Genomic DNA, 25,553 nt, shown 5'->3' on the forward strand with positions numbered 1-25,553 from the left:
ATTACTGTCAATGTATTTCTTTGATTTTGTTATTAATTGGTTTATATAGTTGGCTGCTCCCATGTTAGGGGCATAGATATTTAAGATTGTTAGGTCTTCTTGTTGGACAGTCCCTTTGAGTATGATATAGTGTCCTTCCTCATCTCTTATTATAGTCTTTGGCTTATAATCTAATTGATCTGATATAAGGATTGCCACCCCAGCTTTCTTCTGATGTCCATTAGCGTGGTACATTGTTTTCTACCCCTTCACTTTAAATCTGGAGGTGTCTTCAGGTCTAAAATGAGTTTCTTGTAGGCAGCATATTGATGGGTTTTGTTTTTTTATCCATTCTGATACCCTGTGTCTTTTGATTGGGGCATTTAGCCCATTAACATTCAGGGTAACTATTGAGAGATATGAATTTAGTGCCATTGTATTGCCTGTAAGGTGACTGTTACTGTATATTATCTCTGTTCCTTTCTGATCTACTACTTTTAGGGTCTCTCTTTGCTTAGAGGACCCCTTTCAATATTTCCTGTAGAGCTGGTTTGGTGTTTGCAAATTCTTTCGGTTTTTGTTTGTCCTGGAAGCTCTTTATCTCTCCTTCTGTTTTCAATGATAGCCTAGCTGGATATAGTATTCTTGGCTGCATGTTTTTCTCGTTAAGTGCTCTGAATATCTCATGCCAGTTCTTTCTGGCCTGCCAGGTCTCTGTGGATAGGTCCGCTGCCAATCTAATGTTTTTACCCTTGTATGTTACAGACTTCTTTTCCCGGGCTGCTTTCAGGATTTTCTCTTTGTCGCTAAGACTTGTAGATTTTACTATCAGTTGACGAGGTGTGGACCTATTTTTATTGATTTTGAGGGGCGTTCTTAGCATCTCCTGGATTTTGATGTTTGTTACCTTTGCCATATTAGGGAAATTCTCTCCAATAATTGTCTCCAATATACCTTCTGCTCCCCTCTCTCTTTCTTCTTCTTCTGGAATCCCAATTATTCTAACGTTGTGTCGTCTTATGGTGTCGCTTATCTCTCGAATTCTCTCCTCGTGGTCCAGTATTTGTTTGTCTCTCTTTTGCTCAGCTTCTTTATTCTCTGTCATTTGGTCTTATATGTCACTAATTCTTTCTTCTGCCTCATTTATCCTAGCAGTGAGAGCTTCCATTTTTTATTTCAACTTGGTTAGATTTTAGTTCTTTTATTTCTCCAGAAAGGGCTTTTTTCTCTCCGGAGAGGGTTTCTCTAATATCTTCTGTGCCTTTTTCGAGCCCAGCTAGAACCTTGAGAATCGTCATTCTGAACTCTAGATCTGTCATGTTACTAGTGTCCGTATTGATTAGGTCTCCAGCCTTCGGTACTGCCTCTTGTTCTTTTTTTTTGTGGTGAGTTTTTTCGCCTTGTCATTTTGTCCAGATAAGATTTGCTTTCTCCTCCTATAGAATTCTGCTGTTCTTGGTGAGTAAAGTTGGTCTTGGCTGGGTTTCTTGTTGATCTTCTGGGGGAGGGGCCTGTTGTGGTGATTCTCAAGTGTCTTTGCCGCAGGGGAATTGCACCGCCTTTGCAAGGGGCCGGGCTAAGTAATCCGCTCGGGTTTGCTTTCGGGAGCTTTTGTTCCTTGAGCGCTTTCCGTAGAGTTCCAGAGGACGGGAATGAAGATGGTGGCCTTCCAGTCTCTCGGCCGGAGCAGCCGAGAGCTTGGGGTTCCGCTCCTCCTTGCGCCCTCAGAGAAAAGCGCCCAACTGCCCCGCCTCCCTGGCCTACGCTCGCGCAGGTCGGAAGGCGGTCAATTGCTGGCAGTTGGTGAGAAGCGCCCGGTCGCTTCTGTCTCTGTGGCCTCCGGCTGCCCCCCGAGCCCACCCAGCCTGTGACCGGCACAAGGTAACCCCGGGCTGAGAGCTCACTGCTCATCTTTGTCGCTGTAGCTGGCTTCCCTGCTCTAATACCTGCGAGTTCTGCGGCATCACACGCCTCCGGTCCTTCTGTGACCCCGCGGGACCTGGGGTTACGCTGACCCCGCCTGGGTTTCCCCCTGGTTTAGCCTCTAGAGCGATGTACCTCTGTGGAGCAGACTTTTAAAAGTCCCGATTTTGTGCTCCGTTGCTCCGCCGCTTGCCGGGAGCTGGCCCCTCCCCCCGAGGTCTGTCTTCCCGTCGCTTTGGATTCACTTCTCCGCAGGTCCTACCTTTCAGAAAGTGATCGATTTTCTGTTTCTAGAATTGTTGCTCTTCTTCTCTTCAATTTTCCGTTGGATTTGTAGGTGTTCACAATGGTTAGATAAGCTGTCTAGCTGATCTGCTACCTGATGTCGTCTCAGCCTGCTACTTCTCCGCCATCTTGACTCCTCCTCATTGAGGATTTTTTGTATGCAATGAGTGGCATCTCTCTTGTTGCTTTCTCTTTTTTTTTATTTAAATTCAATTAGCCAACATAGAGTACATCATTAGTTTCAGATGTAGTGTTCAGTAATTCATCAGTTGGATATAAGACCCAGTGCTCATCACATTACATGCCCTCCTTAATGCCCATCACCCACTTATCCTGTTCTCCCACCCACCTTCCCTCCAGCAACCCTCAGTTTCTTTCCCATAGTTAAGAATCTCTCATAGTTTGTCTCCCTCTCTGATTTCTTCCCGTTTTCCCTCCCTTCTTCTATGATCCTCTGCACTGTTTCTTATATTCCACACATGAGTGAGATCATATGATAATTGTCTTTCTCTGATTGACTTATTTTGCTTAGTATAATACCCTTCAGTTTCATCCACGTTGGTGTATGGTAAGATTTCATTCTTTCTGATGTCTGAGTAATATACTGTGTGTGTGTGTGTGTGTGTGTGTACACATACCACATCTTTATCCATTCATCTGTCAGTGGACATCTGGACTGTTTCTATAGTTTGGCAATTGTGGACATTGGTGCTCTAAACATAGGGGTGCAGGAACCCTTTGGATCACTACATTTGTCTTTTTGGGGTAAATACCCAGTAGGGCGATTGCTGGGTCATAGGGTAGCTCTATTTTCAACTTTTTGAGGAACCTCCCTACTGTTTTTCAGAGTGGTTACCCCAGCTTGCATTCCCACCAATAGTGTAGGAGGGTTCCCCTTTCTCTGCCTCCTATCCAACATTTGTTGTTTCCTGCCTTATTTATTGTTGCGTTCAAGATTTTCTCTTTGTCTTTTCTTCCAAGAGTTTGTTTCTCTTTTGTCTAGGTTAGTATCTCTTTAAATTTATCCCATTTGACATTTGTTGAGCTTCTTGAACATGTAGATTAAAATTTTATATAAAACGTGTGAAGTTTTTGGCCATTATTTTGCCATGTATTCTGCCTTTTTTCTCTCTTCTTCTGGTAATTCCCATTAAATGTATTATAAGAACATGAACTCTTAGGCTCTCTCTTTTTTTTGTTTCTCAGGGTATTTCCAATTGATTCATCTTTAAGTTTGTGGCTTTCTCTTCCCCCAGCAAAAATTTGTTGTTGAGCCCTCTTGTGAAATTTTTAAAAAGGTTTTATTTTTTTAGGTAATCTCTATACCAACATGGGGCTTGAACCCACAACCCAGAGATCAAAAGTTGCATGGTCTACTGACCAAGCCAGCCAGATGCCCTATCTAGTGAATTAATTAATTAATTTCTTTCTTTCTTTCTTTCTTTCTTTCTTTCTTTCTTTCTTTTAAGATTTTATTAATTCTTTTGACAGAGAGAGATCACAAGTAGGCAGAGAGGCAGGCAGGGGAGGGGGAGAGGGGGAGAGAGAGAGAGAGAGAGAGAGAAGCAGGCTCCCCGCTGAGCAAAGAGCCAGATGTGGGGCTTGATCCCAGGACCCTGAGATCATGACCTGAGCCGAAGGCAGTGGCTTAACCCACTGAGCCACCCAGACGCCCCTCTAGTGAATTTCTTATTTCAGTTTTTATACTTTTCATTTTTAGAACTTCTCTATGATTCTTATTTTTTCTGTTTCTTCATTGATATTCTCTATTTGGTGAAACATTGTTCTTATATTTTCCTTTAATTCTTTTTTTTTTTTTAAGATTATTTATTTATTTGATAGAGATCACAAGTAGGCAGAGAGGCAGGCAGAGAGAGGAAGGGAAGCAGGCTCCCCCCTGAGCAGAGAGCCAGATGTGGGGCTCGATCCCAGGACCCTGGGATCATGACCTGAGCTGAAGGCAGAGGCTTTAACCCACTGAGCCACCCAGTCGCCCCTTCCTTTAATTCTTTAGAAGTAGTTTCCTTTAGTTCTTTCAACACATTTATAATAGTTGATTTCAAGTATTCATCTATTAAGTTCAGTGTCAGGGCTTCCTTTAAGGATAGTTTCTGTTGACTAATTTTTTTTTTCCCTGTATGGGCCATATTTTCTTGTTTCTTTACATGTGTAATTTTTTTTATACTTGACCAGCTGAAACTGGTCATTTACAATAATCTGTTGTGACAACTTTGGAAATCCTGTTTGCTTTCTCTTCAGATTTGTTATTGGTGGTGTTTGTTGTTTTTGTTGTTCCTTGCTTAAGTGATTTTCCTGAACTAATTGCATACAGTCTGTATTTTTATTTTTATTTTTTTATGTGTATGGCTACTGAAGTCTCTGCTTGGTTAACTTAGTGTTCAGCTAATGATTAGACAGAGATTTCCTTGAATGCCTTTAATCAGTAAATCTCGTAGCCTTTGGTGAAGGACTGTCTGTGTATGTTGAGGAATGTTTTCAGTGTTCTAGCAGGCAGTTTTTACATTGCTGCCTTCCCCTTTATTGGCTGCTTGTGCAGAGCCTCAAGGTCAGGCAGGCTTGAGACCTTAATGACTTCTTAGGTCTTTCCTCAGACTTTGTTACAGTCTTGCACATTTATGTAGCCTTGCAGATTCCCAGGAATATGTCAGATTTTTTCAAAGTTCCCTGCGAAGAAATCCTTCTCCTTTTTTCTTTGTAAGTTTTTTGGTCAGTGTCTTTGCTCCAGTTTTATCATCTCAGGCAACTGCCATGTTAAACAGTTGCTGTGGATTCTTTTTGATCATGGCTTCAGGGAAAAGAGTCTCTCCCACTAAGCATGTGTGAATCAGGTCAAGTAAAACACTGTGAATGGGGATTCTGGAATATGCCAGACAGGTGAAATAATTACAGTTCTCTTAGAATGGGGATTTTTATGCTGCTTCACACTCGTTCAGCTCCTCCCAGTGGCTTTAAGGCTGCTGGTTTTCAAACTGCCATGATTTGGGCTGTTGAGTATTTAGCTAGTGAGTTGGAGATGGAAATAAGATACAGCAAAACAGTGAAAAGCTTTTTGTCCTTACCAAGATTAGCCATTTTTCTTGAAGAGTGCTCCTTGGATTGTTGCAAGCCTTTGTTTTCAGAGCCTTAAAAACTTGATTTTGACAGATTTTCCCCCATGTTTTATTTGCTGCTTTGGAGGAACAGATTGTCAGGGGTCCTTATTCTGTCATTTTGAAGGGCTCCTTCCATGCTAGTTTTTATAATTGCAGTATTTTCTTGATCTCTTTGGAAGTATTAATGATATATTTTAAAAACCTCTCATTGCCTCTTCTTTCCTCTGTATTGTGATTTTGGAGTATGTATTTATTCATGTTGTTCTCTTTCACTTTAAAAACTTTGCTCGTGTGTCTTTGAATGCTTGGTTATCTGCTCATATTTAAGAGTAGTGGACTAAAAATCAATGAAAAGTTCTGAGCGTGTGGATGGGTCTTGTTGATTGTGAACAGACTAGTATTTGCTTTTATGAAATTATTTTAATTTTTAAAATTAATTAATATTTAAGAGAGAGTCATGGGATTAGGAGGGAGAGGGAGAGAGAGAATCTTGAGCAGGCTCCACACCCAACACAGAGCCAGACATGGGGCTCAATCTCATGACCCCGAGATCATGACCTGAGCTGAAATCGAGAGTTGGACGCCCGACCAAATGAGCCACTCAGGCGCCCCTAAATTTATAAGATATTCTAGGAAGGAATAATTAGATCTACATCTTATAGTAAAATAAATGCCAGTTCGACTGAAGAGTTGAATATAAATTTTGAATTCAGAAAAACCAGGGGAAAATGGTATTGCTTACTTGTCAAAATTTAAATTTGAGATCCAGAGATTTAAAATGAAAAATGAAAAAAAAAATTTGGTGCCTTTCGTGAGTAATCCTTAGTTATATATGCAGTGTCTTTGAATGTATAAAACTCACCCTTTAAGGTTTATACAAATTCGTTGGTCCCAGTGAGGCATTTCATATTGCTGTGTTCAGAACTAAAGGCAAAGAAGCCACTCCTCAGGCATTCTTTGTTGGTGTTAGACTGTCCTGAAGCCAGCTTACTGGCCTCCTGAGATGGTAAGCTTCTTAGGGATCCCCTGTATAGACATTACTGAGCAGAGAATGAGGCAGCTAGTGAGACAGAAGTGTGAGTAGAGGGTGAGGCACACCTGCCTGAGGAAATTCTGAATTAAAGTGCAGTACCAAAAGTAGTAATCTTTTGAGCATTCTCATACCTAGTTGTTTGGGCCAGCTTGTGGGTAGCTTGTTGTAGATATGGGTAATGTGGCCCCAGTGAGTAGACATTGCCCCAGCGAGAGAATCTGCAGACTCTCCCACAGTGGCCACTGAGAATGGTGACTACTCTAACCAACAGTGGGCGAAATTCTTGCCTCTTGCAGGAATTTTAGGAACAGCCAAGGCGAGAGGGCTGCCTTGTTCCTAACTTGTAAGTTTGCAGGCCTGCTCACATCAGAGGGTGTAGTTGTGACACAATAAAGTGGGAAGTTGGTCAGGGCATATGCCCTGGCAACCTGTGTAGTGACATTATTCACACGCTTTGTAAGCCACTGGAGATCTTTGGTGCTTTTAAGAGGGAAGGTGATGGAAACATCATAAGAAATTGATTCTGAGGCATTTTTTCCAGATCTTTTAGTAACCTCTGGACTTGAAAGTGAGTTTTACTCCTATCTGGTCCTGAGATGACAAAGAAGATTTTTGTAATTCAGTGCCAACTTTGATTAATTGGTAGTGGCTGCCTGGAGTGGCTTTGAGAAGGATTTTGAGGCTCTGTCTGGGCTTTAGATGGAAAGATGGGCAAAAAAGATTGATACCTGCCATGGAACGGGAATGGGGGGAAGGTAGTATTTCAGGCTCCTTCATCCCCCTCACTTTACATCTCTTTGCTGATGTGTACTTTTGGCTCCCCCCTTACTTAGAATGTGACATTCTAAGAAGAAGAGAATGAAGTAGAAGCTTTAGAAGTTATGAACATTACACACTTATCCTCTGGCCAGCTGGGTGCTGGGCTCAGTGAATGAACTATGGATGAATGGAGGCCAGGATGTACCTAGTTTCGGTAGTGAGGACAGGAACAGGATTCCCGCAGGGATGGAACCCTCCTGCATGACATGGTATCTGATGAATACAGAACACCAAAAGTATATAGTTCCCATCCCTATCCTGAAGGAGAGTCCGTTGTAGTTGTGAAGAAAAGACAAACATGTTTGAACTAATTACAGCTTGTCTGACAGGACAGTTTGTAAGCAAGTGCTAAAATTTTTAGTCGGGTCCTGGAAATGGGTGGTGTGGGTCTGAACGCAGAAGTACATTGCTTTGAACTCTCATCCTTCACACTTATTCCAGTGTGTCTGTGTTTTGCTTCAGAAAGCCTCATTTTTTTCTTGACTTCTACCAAGCAAGATTAGCATTCCTCCACCCCACCCTACTCCCAATTTTTCTCTCATTACTGGTGTCACTAGGATGGAATGTTTTGACTGGTTAAGGAGTTTTGTTTCAATTTCAGTGTCAAGGTGACATTGATCCATTAATAGAAAATAGATGGAGATTTTTTTCAGCTAAAGAATCTAGTCACAGTGCTTGTTTCTGGAGAAATTATTTAGAGCATTTTTTAATTAAGCATAAGTCACAGAAGAGCCTTTAAATTGTAATGTCAGCAGATTCTGAAAATCTTTATCCTAAGTGATCACCAGTCTGTGCTTAGACAGAAATAGGAGAAACATGCGCTTTTCATAATGTATACATTTTGTGTAGAGCGGTCAGTCCATTTAATACAGTGCCTGAGAGCATGAGCTCTGGATTCTTACTCTCAGGGCTGCCATCTCCACCTGAACTCACCACGTTAGCCAGAGTAAGTTTTCTGGTTTCCTCATCTGTAAAATGGAGATGATAATAATCTTGCATATGGCTATTGTAAGGATTAAGATTTTCAGAGAGAGTCCTAAGCCAGTGCTTAGTCTATAATAAATGCTCGATTATTGTTGGATGTCATTAATGTTATTAATGTAGTTACTGTTTTTGTTATTAGGTGGGTTTGTATCCTTGATTTTTTGTGGGGGGTGTGACTCAACTTCACATTAGTGTTTTAATATAATTGACTGTAAATGGTGATAGTTAATAGTTTCTATATATACGAGTGTATTTTTTTTTTCCATACAGGTTGAATGTAATTTTTACAAAATTTGATGAAGTCCAAAAATCTGGAAACATGATACAGTCAGCAAACGGTAAGTAGAAAAAGCAGTCGTTCTATTTTTGCCTTTTCAGTTTTAGGTCAGTAATATGTTAGGTCTGAACAGCTGAATTTGATATCTTGAGGACAGTGGCTAGGTCCGAAGTCTTACCTCCATGTACCCACTTTCCCAGGCCAGAAACTGTGGTGTTGTCGCCAACTTTCTTTTGGAGCGCACACTGAACTCAGGAGCTTGGAATCCTGGGCAATTCTGACCGTAGCCGCTGCTCTGCTCCTAGTGCAAGTCCTTGTAGTCTTTTACCTGTGCTCTCATGGTGGCCTTCTGACCAGCGTCCTTGCTGTTACTCTCCCCAAGCATGCTGTTTTTCACACAACAGAGTAGTCCTTCCATTTTTATTATTTTTAGGTAAAAAAATTTTTTAAGTAGGTTCCACACCCAATGTGGAACTTGAACTCATGACCCTGGGATTGAGTCTCATGCTCTGTCCACTGCGGCAGCCAGGCACCCCTCAAGTAATCCTTTTTGGATGTAACTGCTGTGATGTTAATACCCGGTTCAGAATCCTCCCGAGGTTTTCATCACATAGAGACTGCGGCTCAGTGGCTCACCCTGGCCCACCAGGCCCTGCACGTGATCTGATGCTGACCACCATTCTCATGTCATTTGGTATTCTTCCCCAGAGTTCTCTTGGTTCCTGTCCTGTTGACCTCCTTGCTAATTTTGAACATTCCAAGCTTCTGCTTCAGGGCCTCAGTGCTTATGATTCTTTCTGCTTGAAACATTTGTCCCCAGGGGTCTCTGTGGCCCTCCTCCTCTTCATTCCACCCAGACCTTGGCTGCACACACACCTTATTACCAAGGCCAGCCAGGATAGCACTTCTGATGTTCTAAGGGAACTCTGTGCCTTCATTCTGTTGAATGTTCTTCTTACTCCGTATCTCTGCAAAATAGTTTGTTTATTCATGGGGGCGAGGACATTGTATTATTCCCTTCTTTATCCTGAGTGCCTCAAGATGTCCCTGGCTTGTGGTATAGGTATGCAGTAAATATTGTCAAATAAATAAACAGAATAGTGACTGAGACTTGAATTGTGACTTAATGTTTCTGGTACTTACATTTCTTTTACTGTACTTTGTGATGATGGTTGAGGACAAGTGGTTATTTCTTGTGATTCCAGAAGGTGAAAAAAGGCAAGTGAATTTGATGCATAAGTGTGTATGAATGTATGAGTAAAGTCCTCACAAAGCAGATGCCACCAAGAACTTTTTCTAACTTTTTTTTTTAATATTTTATTTATTTATTTGACAGAGATCACAAGAAGGCAGAGAGGCAGGCAGAGAGAGAAGGGGAAGCAGGCTCCCTGCTGAGCAGAGACCTGCCCCCCCCCCCCCAATGCGGGACTCGATCCCAGGACCCTGAGATCATGACCTGGGCCGAAGTCAGAGGCTTAACCCACTGAGCCACCCAGGCACCCCTTTTTCTAACTTTTGGATACCTCATTGCATCATAGCAATTTCTGAATTGCTAGGGATCTTAGGTCACAGCATAGCTGTCAAATTTTGAAAACTTGAAGTCAATAAAAGGTTGTCACTTGGGGGAATGTCACTGCTACTACGTAGGGACCGAGCAGGGAACAGGATGTAGATCTTTTAAGTCCTCCTCTGCTGTGTACATGTCATTACCAGTAAGGAATTTGTCTGTATATTATGTTTCTTAGAGACTGATTAAAGAGTTCTACACATGCTTTCACTAATCCCCCCTTATTTCTCTTCTATATGTTTATAAAAACAGAATATTAAAAGGGCAGAAAAGAGTATTTACAGTAATTTTGCTATCACCAGTAAATCAGTGTTCATTTTTTCATACTCACTTAAAATTCATTTGTCTGTCACTGTATAATTTGTATATAATTTTATCATGGCATAACTTCTGTACATTGCCCCCTACTTTTTTTTTAAGATTTTATTTTATTTTATTTTATTATTTTTTAAGGATTATTCATTTATTTATTTATCTGACAGACAGAGATCACAAGTAGGCAGAGAGGCAGGCAGAGAGAGAGAGAGAGAGAGAGCAGAGAGCCCAATGTGGGGCTCGATCTCAGGACCCTGGGATCATGACCTGAGCTGAAGGCAGAGGCTTTAACCCACTGAGCCACCCAGGTGCCCCTAAGATTTTACTTTTAAGTCATGTCTGTATCCAACATGGAATTCGATCTTAAAAGCCTGAGATCGAGTAGCACACTCTAGTGCCTGAGCCAGCCAGGTGCCCCCTACTTGTATACATACTTTTATATGTGCTTTCCAGTGCATTCCTGGTAGAGCTAGAACCAGAATCCTGGCCATGGGGGACTTATGCGCCTGTAGTGAGTGGTGTTGATGGCGTACATGGGCAGAGCTGCCCAGCCAGTTGCCAGACATGAGCTTTTAATTCTCTGTGTGTGTGAATTTGTGTAGTTGGTGTAGTTTCCCAGTTTAAACCTTGGTACTTGTTGGTACCAAGATAAAAAGTACCACGTAAAGAGGCAGTGGTGGTGGCTGAAAAGTGAGTTTGTGCTTTATAGCCTGTGTTATAAATCATAACGATGAAACAGAATCTCATTATAATACTGGCAGTGGGGAGGAGAAACACCCATGCTGGAGGCCTTGCCCAGGAGAGCCTTTGTATACTCTATGAGTTTTAATGAACACGACATACATGATTCAGTCAAGAACACTAAAATCCTGTGGCTCTGGGTGTGTCACAACAATATTTCATTCTAAACCTTCCATGTGTTGTAAATTTTGTCCCTGCATATCCATATATGTATGTGTATGTGGTAAAGGGGTAGGATTGAGAATGAAGACAGTTCTTTCAGGCATCTGTGTTAAAAATAGCAGATGGCAAGGAAATCTTGAATTAAGACTTACTGGAGGCCTTTAAAATTTCAGCTTTTTGCTATCTGTATGTAGTATTACTTTTTAATTGTTGGAACCAAAACAGAATCACGTAAAAGGGTATGAAGATTTTAGAATTCTTAATCCAAATAAGTTTGGTCTCTCTATGGTAACTTTGAGAGACTGGTAAGCAGCTGTCAAAAGCAAACCACCTAATCTCCTGCTTTGCTCGAGTCAGTGAACATTTAGACAGCATAGAGAAACCGCATTTGGAACATAATAAAACCCTCCTCTAATTTTTGTTTTTTTGGTTCACTGACTCCCAGTATAACCAGTTTTTGAACCCTGCACATCAGACCACTGACTGCTGTACTTCTTCTCAGCTCTCCACGCTCTGCTGTCTTCAGTTTGCTGCTTATATAGGTAGACTGTGACCTTTCTGAAGTTTCCCATTAGTTCTTGGAGTTGTCGTAGATTCCTTGGCATTTTCTGCATAGACAAATCATCTGCAACTAGGAGTAGTTTTATCTCTCTCAGATTTATGTATTACTTACTTTTTAAAAAGATTTTATTTACTTATTTGTTACAGAGAGAGATCACAAGTAGGCAGAGAGGCAGGCAGAGAGAGGAAGGGAAGAAGGCTCCCCGCTGAGCAGAGAGCCCGATGCGGGGCTTGATCCCAGGACCCTGAGATCATGACCTGAGCCGAAGGCAGAGGCTTAACCCACTGGGCCACGCAGGCGCTCCTACTTCTTTTCTTGCCTTATTGCACTGGCTAGAATTTCCTCTTCTACATAATTAGAGGTGGTGGGAATAGCCCTCTGGTTCCCAGTCTTAGGTCTTTCACAACTAAGTGTGATGTTAATTGTACGTTTTTTGTAGATCCTCTTTAGCAAAATGTGAGGTAGTTCTCATCTATTCCTTTTTATCTAAATTTTTATTAGAAGTGAGTGTTGGATTATTTTGGGGGGGATTTATCAGCGTATTTCAAATATTGAGATAAGTCTATACCAAAAATTTTACTTTTTTTAAAGTGTATAATTTTTTTGTGTGTGTATTCACAAAATTGTGCAATTATCTGATTCCAGAATATTTTTATCACCCCCAAAGAATACCTGTGATCATTAGCACTCCCAATTTCCTTTTCCTCCCAGTCCCTGGCAACCTACTTTCTGTTTCAAGGGATTTGCCTATTCAGGACATTTTATATAAATGGAATCACACAACATACGGCTTTTTCTGTATGGCTTCTTTAACTTAGCATAATGTTTTCAGGATTCACCCATGGGATAGCATGTATTAGAACTTTATTCCTTTTTATAGCTGAATAATATTTTACCATTGTATGGATATACCACCTTATGTTTACCCACTCATCAGTTTATGGACATTTGAGTTTCTACTTTTTAATTCTTATGAACAATGGTACCATGAATATTTGAAAGTTTTTATGTGGAGATGTTTTCATTTCTCCCGTGTATATACCTTGCAGTAGAATGTTGGCTCCTGTGGTAACTCTGTATTTAACCTTTGCCTAACTGGCACCTTGTTTTCCAAGTGGCTGCACCATTTTACATTCTCACCGACAATGTATGAAAGTTGTAATTTATTCATATTTACGTCAATACTTGTTATTGTCTGTTTCTTTGATTATAGTCATCCTGGTGGGTGTGAAGTGTTGTCATTATGGTTTTGATTTGCATTTCCTTGATGACTAGTGATGTTGAGCATTTTTTCATGTGCTTGTTGGCCATTTGTAAATCCTCTTTGGAAAAATGTCTGTTGAGTTCCTTTGTCCTTTTTTTTTTTTTTAAAGGTTGTTTGTGTTTGTTTGTCTATTTATTTATTTATTTATTTATTTTTAAATTGAAGTATGGTTGGCACACAGTGTTACATTAGTTTCAGGTCCACAGCATAGTGATTCCACAACTCTGATGTTGTAGAGTGCCACCACCATCTGTCACCATACAGCACTTTTACAGGACCATTGACTTTATTCCTTATGCTGCACCTTTCATCCCCATGATTTATTTATTCCGTAACTGGGAGCCCGAACCTTCCATTCCCCTTCACTCATTGGCCATTTTCCTACTCCCTGCTCCTCTGGCAACCATCCGTTTGTTCCCTATATGAGTCTGTTTCCTCTCTTTGTTTCTGTGTTCATTCATTCATTTGTTTTGTTTTTAAAATTCCACATGTAAGTAAAATCATATGGTATTTGTCTTTCTGATTTGTTTCACTTAACATAATACCTTTTAAGTCCATTCACGTTGTTACAAATGATAAGATCTCTTTTTTTTGTTAAGATTTTGCTTATTTTGAGAGAGAGAAAGAGAGGGAGCATGAGTGGGGGGAGGAGCAGAGGCAGAGGGAGGAAACAGACCCCACACTGAGCAGGGAGCCTGACATGGGGCTCAATCCCAGGGCCCTGGGATCTTGACCTGAGCTGAAGGCAGACACTTAACTGATTGAGCCACCCAGGTGCCCAGCTCTCATTCTTTTTTATGGCAGAGTAGACACCCCCCCACACACACCCCCACATACCCTCCCCACACGTACACCCACACCCACACATACCCACCATCTTCTTTATCCATTCAACACTTGGGTTGCTTTCATATCTTGGCTATTGTAAATAATGCTACAGTAAACGTAGGGGTGCATATATCTTTTTGAATTAGTGTTTTTGTTTTGTCTTGGTAAATACCCAGGAATGGAATTACTAGGGTAATATGGTTATTTCTAATTTTTTGAGGAACCTCCAAATTATTTTCCACAGTGGCTGCACAAATTTACATTCCCATGAACAGTGCGCAAGGGTTCCTTCTCTACATATTTACCAGCACTTGTTATTTCTTATTTTTTTTGATTCTATACATATGACAGGTATAAGGTGATATCTAATTATGGTTTTGATTTGAATTTCCCTGATGATCAGTGATGTTGAGCATCATCTTATGTGTCTCTTGGCATCTATATGTCTTTGGTAAAATGTCTATTCAGATTCCTGCCCATGTTTTAATTGGATTGTTTGGTTTTTTGGTGTTTAATTATAAAAGTTATCTATGTATGTTGGATATTAATTTTGTATTGAATAAAGCATTTGTAGGTATCTTTTCCCATTCAGTAGACTGCCTTTTTGTTGTTGATGGTTTCCTTTGCTCTACAAAAGTTTTCTATTTTGATGTAGTACTGATAGTTTATTTTTGCTTTTGTTCCTCTTGTAATCTATGAAAATGTTGCTAAGGTTGATGTCCAGGAAATTACTACCTGTGTTTTCTTTTAAGAATTTTATAGTTTCAGGTCTCACATTTAGGTCCTTAATTCATTTTGAGTTTATTTTTGTGTATAGTGTAAAAAAGTGGTTCAGTTTAATTCTTTTGCATGTAGCTGTCCAGTTTTCCCAACACCATTTATTTTGTAGTTTGAAGTTTTGTTGTTGTTTTTTTTTAAAGATTGTATTTATTTGACAGAGAGAGCCCAAGTGGCGGGAGGAGGTGAATGGCAGAGGGAGGAGAAGCCAGGGCCCTGAGATCATGACCTGAGCCAAAGGCAGACGGACTGAACCACTTAGGCACCCTCTGTAGTTTCAAGTTTTTGTTTAAGTTATAGTTAGTTAACATACAGTGTAATACTAGTTTCAGAACCAACATTGTTTATTGAAAAGACAGTCTTTTCCCCATTATATAGTCTTGCTTCCTTTGTCATAGATTAATTGACTATATAAACATTGGCTTATTTCTAGGCTCTCTGTTCTGTTCCATTGATCTATATGTCAGTTTTTGTGTTGGTACCATACTGTTTTGATTAGCATATCTTTATAGTATATCTTGAAATCTGGAATTTTGATACCTCCGGCTTTGTTCTGCTTTTTTTCCTGGTTGGTTCCGCAGTTTACAGTCTTTTGTTGCTCCATACAAATTTTAGGGTTCTTAAAATTTTGTGAAAAATTCTACTGGTATTTTGACAGGAGTTGCATTGAATTTATAGATGGCTTTGGGTAATATGGACATTTTAACAATATTAATTCTTCCAGTCCATGATTTAGCATGATATACCTTTTCATTTAATTATATCATCTTCAGTTTCTCTTATCAGTGTTTTAGTTTTCAGAGTACAGGTCCTCGTCTCTATAAGCTTATTTTTTTTTAAATTTTTTTATTTTAATAAACATATAATGTATTTTTATCCCCAGGGGTACAGGTCTGTGAATCGCCAGGTTTACACCTCTATAAGCTTATTATTCCTAGGGGTTTTTTTGGGTACAAATGTAAATGGAATTGTTTTCTTAATTTCATTTTCTACTACTTTGTTTTTGGTTAATAGAAGTGCAATAGATTACTGTATTCTGATTTTGTATCCTGCAACCTTTACTGGATTCATTTGTAAGTTCTAATAGTTTTTTTAGGGGGAAGGAGAGTCTTCGGAGTTTTCTATGTTTAGTATCACATCATCTGCAATTAGTGACAGTTTTACTTCTTCCTTAGCAATTTGGATGCCTTTTATTTTTTTTTCCCTGTTGATTGCTGTTCTTTGTCCATTTTTAAATTGGTGTTTGTCTTTTTGTTGTTGAACTGTAAGAATTCTTTATATCTTCTGGACATCAGACTCTTACTGGATATATGATTTGCAAATATTTTTCTCTCTTCCATGGGTTGTCTTTTTTTTACTTGGTTGGTATTTAAAAGTTTTTAATTTTTATGAAATTTGTCACTTTTTTTGTTGTTACTTATGAACGGCAACCTTCATTTGAGTAAGAAAAGCTGTGGGTTTGAGCTAAGTTGAAAGAAACTATTAATGTAATAGCTATACTTGTAGGGAAGAGATGAGTTTCATCACAGAGTCTGTTTCTTGACATATTCAAAATTAGGTTGTTCTAAGATGTGTAATTGACTATGTTTATGTAACCCATGGGCTTAATTTTTTTTAAGTGCACAATTGTGACTAAAAAACAGTAATGGAAAAGCAGCTGAGTGGCAATTGGAAAGGAGTGTCCTATCTGTAATAGAGCACTTCATCTTTGTAGGATTTTTTTGTTGTTGTTGCTAGGTTACCCAAAGGCCTTTCAGCTTTGAATGGCAAGAATATGGGAGTTAAAAATATGTTGTTTTATAGATGTTTCTTTTTCTTTTTTTCCATCTGCATATAATTAGCAAACCCCTTGAAGCAAAAATTACAGTTTTGCCTTCCATGGGTTTCAAAAAGCAAATTATTTTCTATGTAAGTCTTTCTCTTAATCATGCAGATGTGCTTATGCTCCCAGGAGAATTGGATTTTCAGCATGAAAGAGCCAGTAATTACAGACTAGTCAGTGTCCTTTATCTGCGGCCACTTAATGATCTTTAATTAGATTTGATTGAAGTGAGGCCCATGGACATTAATTTGGTTAAAAATGTGCATGTTTTCGAGCTTCTTGAGCAAAGCTAACATGTTTATGAGGAAAGAATGAAAGTTTCATCCTGGTTAAATCTGTGAAAATTCCATAAAAATCCTGTAGCTAAAGGAAAAGAGAAAATATTGATTGCTGACAAAACTACAAACTAAATAACATAATTATAAAATTATCAACTCTAATACATGCCTGTATCTAGAGCATCATTTTGCTGCCAAATTGCATTCTGCCGTATGTTTTTCTACTAAAAAAATTGTGTAATTTGAAAATGTTAGATGTCATTTCTAAGTTATTAGCAATGAGAAATACTGTGCAAATCTGAAAGTGACTAGACCAGTGTTGTTAGGTAAGGTTTGAATTACTGCCCAGTGTAGCTGGGACAAAGCATTCATTTAAAGGTAAATTGAGTGTCTTCTTTGTTAACAACCAAGTCATTATTATCTGTGTAGCCTAAAAACAGTGATTGTGAATAAGCGGATCAGGTGCTGGTAATGGGCTCCCATCCCCTCGCCTGCTTGTTTATTAGACTGTGTATATTACAAGGTCTGCAGTTCTGGTTTGGTATCTTAGGAAAATGTTTCCATAGTCACAGATCCAGGGATAATTATGTTAGATTATTTGCTGTCCTAAGGACAAGACCACCTGAAGGAGCCTGGGAGAGACTGTTTCTGACACCAGTTTTAAGTAGGTTAAGCTGCAACTGACAGCTCCATCCTCTGTGTGGAACTGAGCTTGCTTTTTTGACATTATTCTTACTTAAGGTTTATGTTAGGAATGTTCTTCCCTGTTTTTTCAAGGGGAAAAATCAGTCAGTTAAAACTGTTTTTAATACCAGTATTAAAGAAGGCTCTCTTCCACGAGTAAAGTCAGATGGAGAAGGTTCACCTCCCACTCAGTCCCCTTTTTAAAATAACTACTTATATATAGTCCAGGCTTTTATTTTGGAAGAGGGTGGCAGTTGCCATTGGTGCAGATCACACTGAAGAAGGCGTGTGGGTGGGGAGTTGGCTGATGCTTAAGTTGCTGTGAGTAGGTACAGCTTTCAGAGCAGTGTTTGTATTGTACCAAGATCGCGGACAGTCATGACTACTGGGAAAGGTAGGCTATTCTAATTTATTTTGAAATGCATTTGTAATTATTGCTGGTTTGCTAGGAAATAAGTAACATATTTAAGATATTTTATCGTTGCTTTGATAACTAAAAATTGTGAATGAAACTTAGGAAAAGAATTGCTAGGAGTATTTCCATGGGGGCTGGGAAAAAATTGTGAGATGTATAGATGCATTAACATTAATGTTGACCTTCAACAACTAAGGAGAAAGAGGAGATAGGCACAAGAAGCGACATTAGCTGTGTTTCATCTCGTTTCTTGTGCTTTAAATTTTTCCCTGCAGCTCTTGTATTCACAGTATGTGGGTTATGAAAATAAATTATTTTGCAATTACAAGACATTTGTTACTGAATATAAGCTGTGTCCAAAGGAATCTGCTGGCCAGAAATTTCAAAGATTTTTCAGCAGTGGATAGAAAATGCATGTAACTCATAGCAGTATAGGGATGCTGCTTCCGTCTGGAGAATCACTGTGTAAGATTTTTCCTTCCCTGTGGACTGGCATTTTAAAAACGAAGAAATGGAAACTGAAAAAGTACAAAAGAATTGTTTTGCCAAAGTCTTACCGATTAGCCTTCGATCTTTGCATGGAGCTTTGACCCGGGTTTTGGTAGTACTGAAATGATTTTGAAAGAACCCCTCTTCCCTGTGAACAGGTTTGTGTTTGAAGAAAGTGCAATAGATGTGAGACAGACAACCTGTGTGGCTGCCTCCCCTTCCTGTGGGGTGGTCTTCCTGGCAGGCTTTTAATTTGTTGTCTCTGAAGAATCTTTTCCAAACCCTTCAACTGAAACAGGTATTACACAGAGTAACATTGTGCGGGATAACAAGTGTTCATCTGCCTCCCACTGGGGGAAACTGGCAAACATCCAGCTCATTTGTTCCTGTTTATTTTGTAGCGGATTGGCCCGGTCTGTCTATCTTAAGCTAACTTGGGTTTAGTTTGCTGCAAAGGGTCATGTTGGAAGAAGCCGCATTTCTGCTTGTGTTATTTTAAAATTGAGAATTGGAGGTATATAGTGCTGGTGTTCCTTTTTATTTCATCTCTCATTACAGTACTCTGTATTTAGGTTAAGCCATTGTGGGAAATCAATACCTGGGGAGGAGAGTTAAATAATTCATGTTCTGAAGTGACCTTTTTCAGATCCCCTCATTTGAGGATTTCAAAGTGTGTTTCTTACAAGTGGCGTTTGTCTTACGTTGTTATATTTTGACTTTTTTTTTTTTTTTTAAACGGGGCAAAGTAATTGTGGGAGTTGACTGTGTCCATGTCAAAGCCTGTGGATTAGAGTTTAAAATAGACTGTCCTTTTGCTCGGGAATTTCCTTTCAAGTTGTCTACCTTGTTAGCCACTGTTACCTGAAATGCAGCCTCCTAAGCATTGGTACCTTTTATCCCAAGGAACTGTAAATACAGTAGGAAACAAGGATTACAAGCTGCTTCTTGGAGCAATGGCTTGTTTGAATCTTCCTCTGTTGGTCCACAGTGAATAAAGGGCCCATGAGCAACCTGCAAAATAGAAAACCGGCCATTTTACCACAATGGTGTATCAAGTATTTTAGTATTTCCAGAGCACTTTCCTGAAGGTTTTTGTTATTTTTATGACTTTTCACAGCAGTTCCTTAAGGAGTGTTAGGCATAGTAGCTTTCTAACATGGACACAGGGGGTTTCAGGTTTGCTGTAATTGGCTTGGTGGCTGGACCGAGCACAGAGCCCGGATTTTGCCTTCTTAGACCAGCCCTCCTCCTGGCAAGCTCAGTGCTTCTTCCCCGCCATTAGGATAAGCCGTTGGGTCTGGGGTTTTTTTTTGTTTGTTTTTTTTTTTGATTCTCAAATTGGGCTATTTTTAGTAGTTGTCTTTGGGAGTGATTTAAAAATGAAAGCATTCAAGGAGACATTAAAACAGGCCCTACAAGTTTTAGATGCCCTCGAAATAGGATATTCCCAGTCAGTTGTTTGCCCAGCGAGGGGCTGAAGGAGGTAATTCCAAGAGATGGAATTATACTATGAACATGATGAGTTTGTTTTTCGAAGCACTTTGGTATTGCCTGTGGATGTGTGTTGGGGGGTGGGGGGAGTGCAGGAAAGGATGGACAAGTGCCTCATATGGAGAGCTGAGAAACCCAAGATTTTGATTGTAGGCCTCTGACTACTCAGAGTTAAATTTTTAAAATTGGGTTGCCGGGAGAAAGACTAATATAAGGTGGCCAATTTTAACCTTTCCAAATATAACAAGATTTAAACCAACCCTTTTTATCTCTTGGCATTTAATAAAACCAGGACTTTAGCACCAGTAAAGAAAAATAAGATGTAATTTAGAGTAAAGGATAGTCCTGTAAGTGAAAAAAATATAGATCTGTGAGAAATTGACAAGTTTTCCCTTGTAGTTCTTTGATGCAGACTAGTGTGAATCATCAAAAAGTGTCCCCAGTCCTAAGCAGTTTTGAGGACTGCTGGCCTAGGTGACTGGATTGGAAATGCACAAATGACTTTGAGGCAGGCATGAGTCAGCGTGTGGACATGGGAACCCCTCAGACCGAGTGTCGGTGCTGTGCCCAAAGGAGCACTGCTACCCAGGGCAGGCTTCCTGTTGGTCAGCCTCGATTTCCTCCTGTGTGAGTGCGGATGACAATTCCTGCACCACTGGGAGGAGAAAGTGAGACAGTGTGTGTAGATAATTCGGCACAGGACCTCGCCCATAGATACTGACCTGTGTGATAGAGGGACACAGTTCACTGTGGTAGCATCTGCTGATATGATGGGAGATAGGAGTTGGACTTAGGTTTAAAATGATATGATTGGGGGCACCTGGGTGGCTCAGTGGGTTAAGCCTCTGCCTTGGGCTCAGGTCATGATCTCAGGGTCCTGGGATCCAGCCCCGCATTGGGCTCTCTGTTCAGCAGGGAGCCTGCTTCTCCTTCTCCCTCTGCCTGCCTCTCTGCCTACTTGTGATCTCTGTCAAATAAATAAAATCTTTTAAAAAATGATATGATTGATCTTTTTGCACAGATATGGAAACTCTCTTAAGAAAAACAGGATGCAGAATCAGATATAGAATAATATCCCTTAAAAAGAAACTGCTACCCATGGGGTACCTGGCTGGCTCAGACGGTTAAGCTTCTGCCTTTGGCTCAGGTCCTGGTTTTGGGGTCCTAGGATTGAGTCCTGCATCGATCTCTCTCCTCAGTGGGGAGCCTGCTTCTCCCTCTCCCTCTGCCTACCACTCTGCCTGCCTGTGCACACACTCTCTGTCAAATAAAGAAAGAAAATCTTAAAAACAAAAACAAAAAAACAAAGGAAAAGCAACTGCTACCCAGTGCCCAGATCTTGGTTTCCACTAGCACTCGGGCTCTCCGGACAAAGGGCCGATTCTAGGGTCGGAGCAGAGACGGTGCAAGATAGGCCTCTGTTGCATGTTGGAGTGCCAGAAAGTAAGAATGTACTCCAAAGGCAAAGGAAAATGATGATGGGGTTACGACAGAATGACCCAGGAGTCAACTGAGCGATTTCCAGCAATGAAATAAGGTGGTATTGGATTGTAACCCACGGTATAAAATAAATATTGATGAGTCAATACTGATAATGATGAATGATTGAATAAATATGTAAATGGAGGAGAAGAGAGAAATCGCTGCAGAATTGCTCCACATAGCTCATGTAGCTACTCTACCCCAGAGGCAGCCTAACGTCCCACTCTGTGTTACGTGTGCAGTGACTTCCTTCCAGAGTACAGCATGGACAAGGAGGGGGGAGAGGAACTTTACAGTGGAGAAACCTGGCCAGCACCGCCTTGGCCGGGTGATCAGGGTCAACATCAGCAGTCTTGTTGAGAGAATGGCATTTTACCTCTGTGGTCTTCCTCCCTAAAACCCATAAGCTAAGCTGTCTAAATACGAGCAAAGCCTCAGTTAAACCCAATTTGAAGGATATGCTATAAACTGCAGAATTAGTACTGCTCAAAACTGTCATGGTCGTGGCGCCTGGGTGTCTCAATCAGTTAATCATCTGATTTTGGCTCAGGTCATGATTTCAGGGTCCTGGGATGGAGCCCCACATCGGGCTCCCTGCTTAGTGGAAGTCTGCTTCTCCTTCCCTCTCTGACCCTGCTTGTACTTGCAAACTCTTGGGTTCTCTCTCTCTCTCTCTCTCTCTCTAGCGTGCTCTCTCTCAAATAAAATAAAATCTAAAAAACAAAAACCTGTCAAGGTCGTGTAAAATAAGGAAGGTCATGGAAACTGTGATAACCTAGAGGCACTTAGGGACAAATGATGACTGAAGGTAGGTAGGATCCTGGTACAGATAAAGGACAGTAGGAAAACAGTAAGGAACTTGGAATAAATTATGGGTTTGGGTTAATAATAGTGTATCAGTATTGATTCACTAGTTATAATAAATATACTAGTGTTAGGTGTTAATAATAGGAAGATTGAAGGTGGGGTATTGGGACCTCTCTTTTCTTCAACTCTGACATAGTCCCAATTATGAACAAAAAACCAGAAATGAGTAAAGGAGTTGAAAAAGGAAGGTTTTTGTTCTTATTTTGCTTTCTTCTGGTGATATTTGAGTTATTTAACCATGCTTATGCATGTGTTAATTTTGTTCTCTGAAAAAGGTTACATAATTTATCTGGGCAGTTGAATTAATTGCTTTTATGATGTTTTTAGTGTTCTGTGTATTTAAAACACTTAATGCCATTTATTAAAAGATAAAGTTGGAGGCAAAGAGAACCAGTTATAGAGGACTATTTCGGTAACAGCAATCTACCTAAGAGGTGAGGAAGACCTGAATTGGGACAGCCTCAGTGGGACCAGAGAGGGAGTACAATGAGAGACAGTTGGAGGCAGCCCTGGCCGCACTTGGTAATTATTTGGGTGGTGGGCATGGAGGACACCGCAGGAGATGGTGAGGGCGTAGGAAAAGCTGAGAAGAATTCCGTGTTTTGTCTTGACTCACTGGGTGGGTGGTGGTAGGACTAGCAGAAGGAGGAGACTTGGAGGGTGGCAGGTTTTGAGGGTAGGGAGATGATTATAGTTTTGGACATTTCAACTTAGAATTTTGATTTGTATGTGGATTTGATTCAAGTGGGTTTGTATCTTGGAGTAGACATGGGGTTGGTATTCAGAGTAAGATTAGAATGTGGGTGTTTATTCCCAACTGTCTTATTTCTCTGCCTTCTTATGCAGAAGTATAATCATACTTTTGCCTCTCTCCTTTGGATTCTTGAGAATTAAGTCATTACAGCAGGGGATGGTCGATTTGAAGGATTATTGCACAAGAGGCAGGTAGCTCTTGGGGCAGTCACATTGTTATGAGAAACTTTTCCAAATTTGGCTGTGAATTTTTCCAGCTGACTCACTTTTGTGCCTTCGTGTGGTCATAAAGAAGAATTGGGTCACGATTGACACAGCAATCATTAAAATGACATTTCCGTTAAGAGTGCAAGGTGTAGAATCTGGTATCTGACATTTATTACATTTATTGCCCTTTTAGGGCAAGTTCACAAGTGAAGTAAGTAACTGGTTGAGAGGAGAAAAGAATGTTTAATCAGTGAAAAGATACACTGTGATTTTTGTTACTGTGACACTCAGAAATTAAATTGTTGAAATACTAGTTGTTGATGCATAGAAGTTCCTTTTCAGCGTTCATCACCAGCATACAGACTGTTCACAGCCCTTAGAGTTGCTTAGAACTTTCCTAAGCAATAGTAAAAATTTAAGTCTAGGATATTCACTTAAACATCTGCGCTGTACCTTTTGAGTAACTTTTGTGGGAAATAAGTAACAATTTATTTATTTTAAAGATCTTTATTTGTGAGTGAGCACAGCGAGGAGTGGGAGAGGGAGAGAGAGTCTCAAGTGGACTGTGGGCTGAGTGTGGAGCCTGGCTCGGGGCTCAATCCCATGACCCTGAAATCATGACCTGAGCTGAAACCAAGAGTCAGATGCTCATCTGACTGCACGACCCAGGCACTCCAGAAATAAGTAACAATTTAAATGCCCTACTTTTCTCTAACTTACTACTGCATAGAAGTTTGGGGTTATTATTACAGTTACATTAACGATGACCAGTTCCTGGTAGGCACGGTGGTGTACCAACGCACATAGGGGCTCCAGTCTAAGCAAGTGCCAGCCTTTTTGGTTCGTGGTCTTCAGATATGTTGTTCCCATGGGAATACACTTGACTCATCATACCTCACTTACCCTCTTGGTTTGCCAGCATCATTTTTCAGGATGCACAGATTTCCCCCAGGAATGCCTTCTCTGGACCTGTGGAGCCTCTAGGAGTTTGCTTTCCAGAGGTTCTCCATGCAGCCTGGCTGGCAGCTCTGAGAGGAGGCATGAGACTGTTTTGTTCTCTGAGTTGTCAGCACCCAAGCTCAGGGCCTGGCACAGAATGAGCGTTTTAAAAACATCTTCTGAACACACAAATAAAAGCTGTATGAATAATCTTCATTGTACAGATGAGAAACAGACTCAGAGAAGTTCAATCACTTGTCTAAACTAAGAAACGTTCCCAGGATTTTTGAAGCCTGGAGAGTTTTTTGAAGTCTTTGTACGTTTCACTGCTCTCCATACTGCCTCCCAAGGTTAGAGTCCCATGTGGGAGATTGAGCTCCAATTATTGTTTCATTTCCTTCGGGAAACTGTACACTATCTAATTGATTTACCCCCAGTGCTAGAACTGCCAGACTCTTTATTCAGCATGAATGAGTGTAGCTCTGAGATCGGGAGGCTTTCACTGGCCCGCTCCCTATGATGTGCATGCTCACAGAGGCTGCTCCCAGCTTCCCCCTCCCCACCATAACCTGACCATGCTGCATGTGACTGCTTATGTATGGTGTCCCATCTGGTGCGATGCCCAGTCATTGAGAACATATCTACCCAGTGACCTTTGGAACGAGCAGGATTGGTAAACCAGGCAGATGCAAAGTTATTGTAACTTTGTTAGAATGGGTTTCGTGGAGTCTTCTTATAACCAGGTTCTGGATTGAATAGGTGTATACGTTTGATTTTTTTTAAAAAATGAAATTGGGGAAAAAACCACAGTCGAAAGTCCCTCTTTTTAATCTTAAAATTAATTTTTAGCATCTTTAGTTTACTTGGATTTATTTGTACAGAGATGAAAATGGTGCTTTATACTGTAGTCACTTACCTGCAGTTTAGGCCACAATAAGCATAGGCCTGTGGCCTTGAGGCTGGGCCCAAGCATCAGAAATTCATGGCACGTTTTCAAAGAGGAAGAGTAACCTCCTGGTAGGGCCCCTTTTCCTGCTAAAAGAGTGACCTCTACCCTGGTGCTTAATCAAAGGCATTCCTTTGCTTCATTGTTCATGGTAAATTGGACCCTTCCTCCTACATTTTCTCCCCTCCTACTCTTGAATTCCCCGTCCATGACAGAGATGCCTGAGTAATGCTCCTCACCCTTGTAAATGAGCCATATGCCTTTGGTGAAAGCCTTACAGAATGATTTTGGCCTTCCCTGAACCACACTGTCTCTTACCACCACCTGTGAAATTTTGCCGCCTTCTGTTCCAGGACACTCTTCGCAGATTTGTGTTAATTCTTTGTACCGGAAGTTCCCTGTGGGCAGTTAGCATGCGTGTGTTGTTCTTACTGTATTCCCCGGGCCTAGTGAAATGCCTGAAAGCCAGTAGATCCTCGTGTGTTTATTAAATGAATAGACAAAGGAAGGAGGTATTTATCCAAGACAGGTGGCAACTAGCCTGCTGCTCC

The 25,553-nt window shown here is 40.5% G+C and overlaps 1 protein-coding gene across 2 annotated transcripts in view; it reads left to right on the top strand.

Moving 5' to 3' along the window:
• CLASP1 (cytoplasmic linker associated protein 1) overlaps nt 1–25,553 on the top strand; it is a 279,688-nt gene that overhangs the window by 115,480 nt on the left and 138,655 nt on the right. Inside the window, exon 8 of one of the 2 annotated variants that reach the window (XM_080798123.1) lies at nt 8,407–8,474. In XM_080798123.1, the coding sequence (XP_080654249.1) occupies nt 8,407–8,474 (68 nt within the window). Of the gene's footprint in view, nt 1–8,406; nt 8,475–17,759; nt 17,808–25,553 lie in introns of those variants that run through there. The other variant, XM_080798122.1, reaches the window with a different exon arrangement.

This window comes from Martes martes (genome assembly GCF_963455335.1).
Source record: "Martes martes genome assembly, chromosome: 3".
In the NCBI taxonomy this organism is placed as follows: Eukaryota; Metazoa; Chordata; class Mammalia; order Carnivora; family Mustelidae; genus Martes; species Martes martes.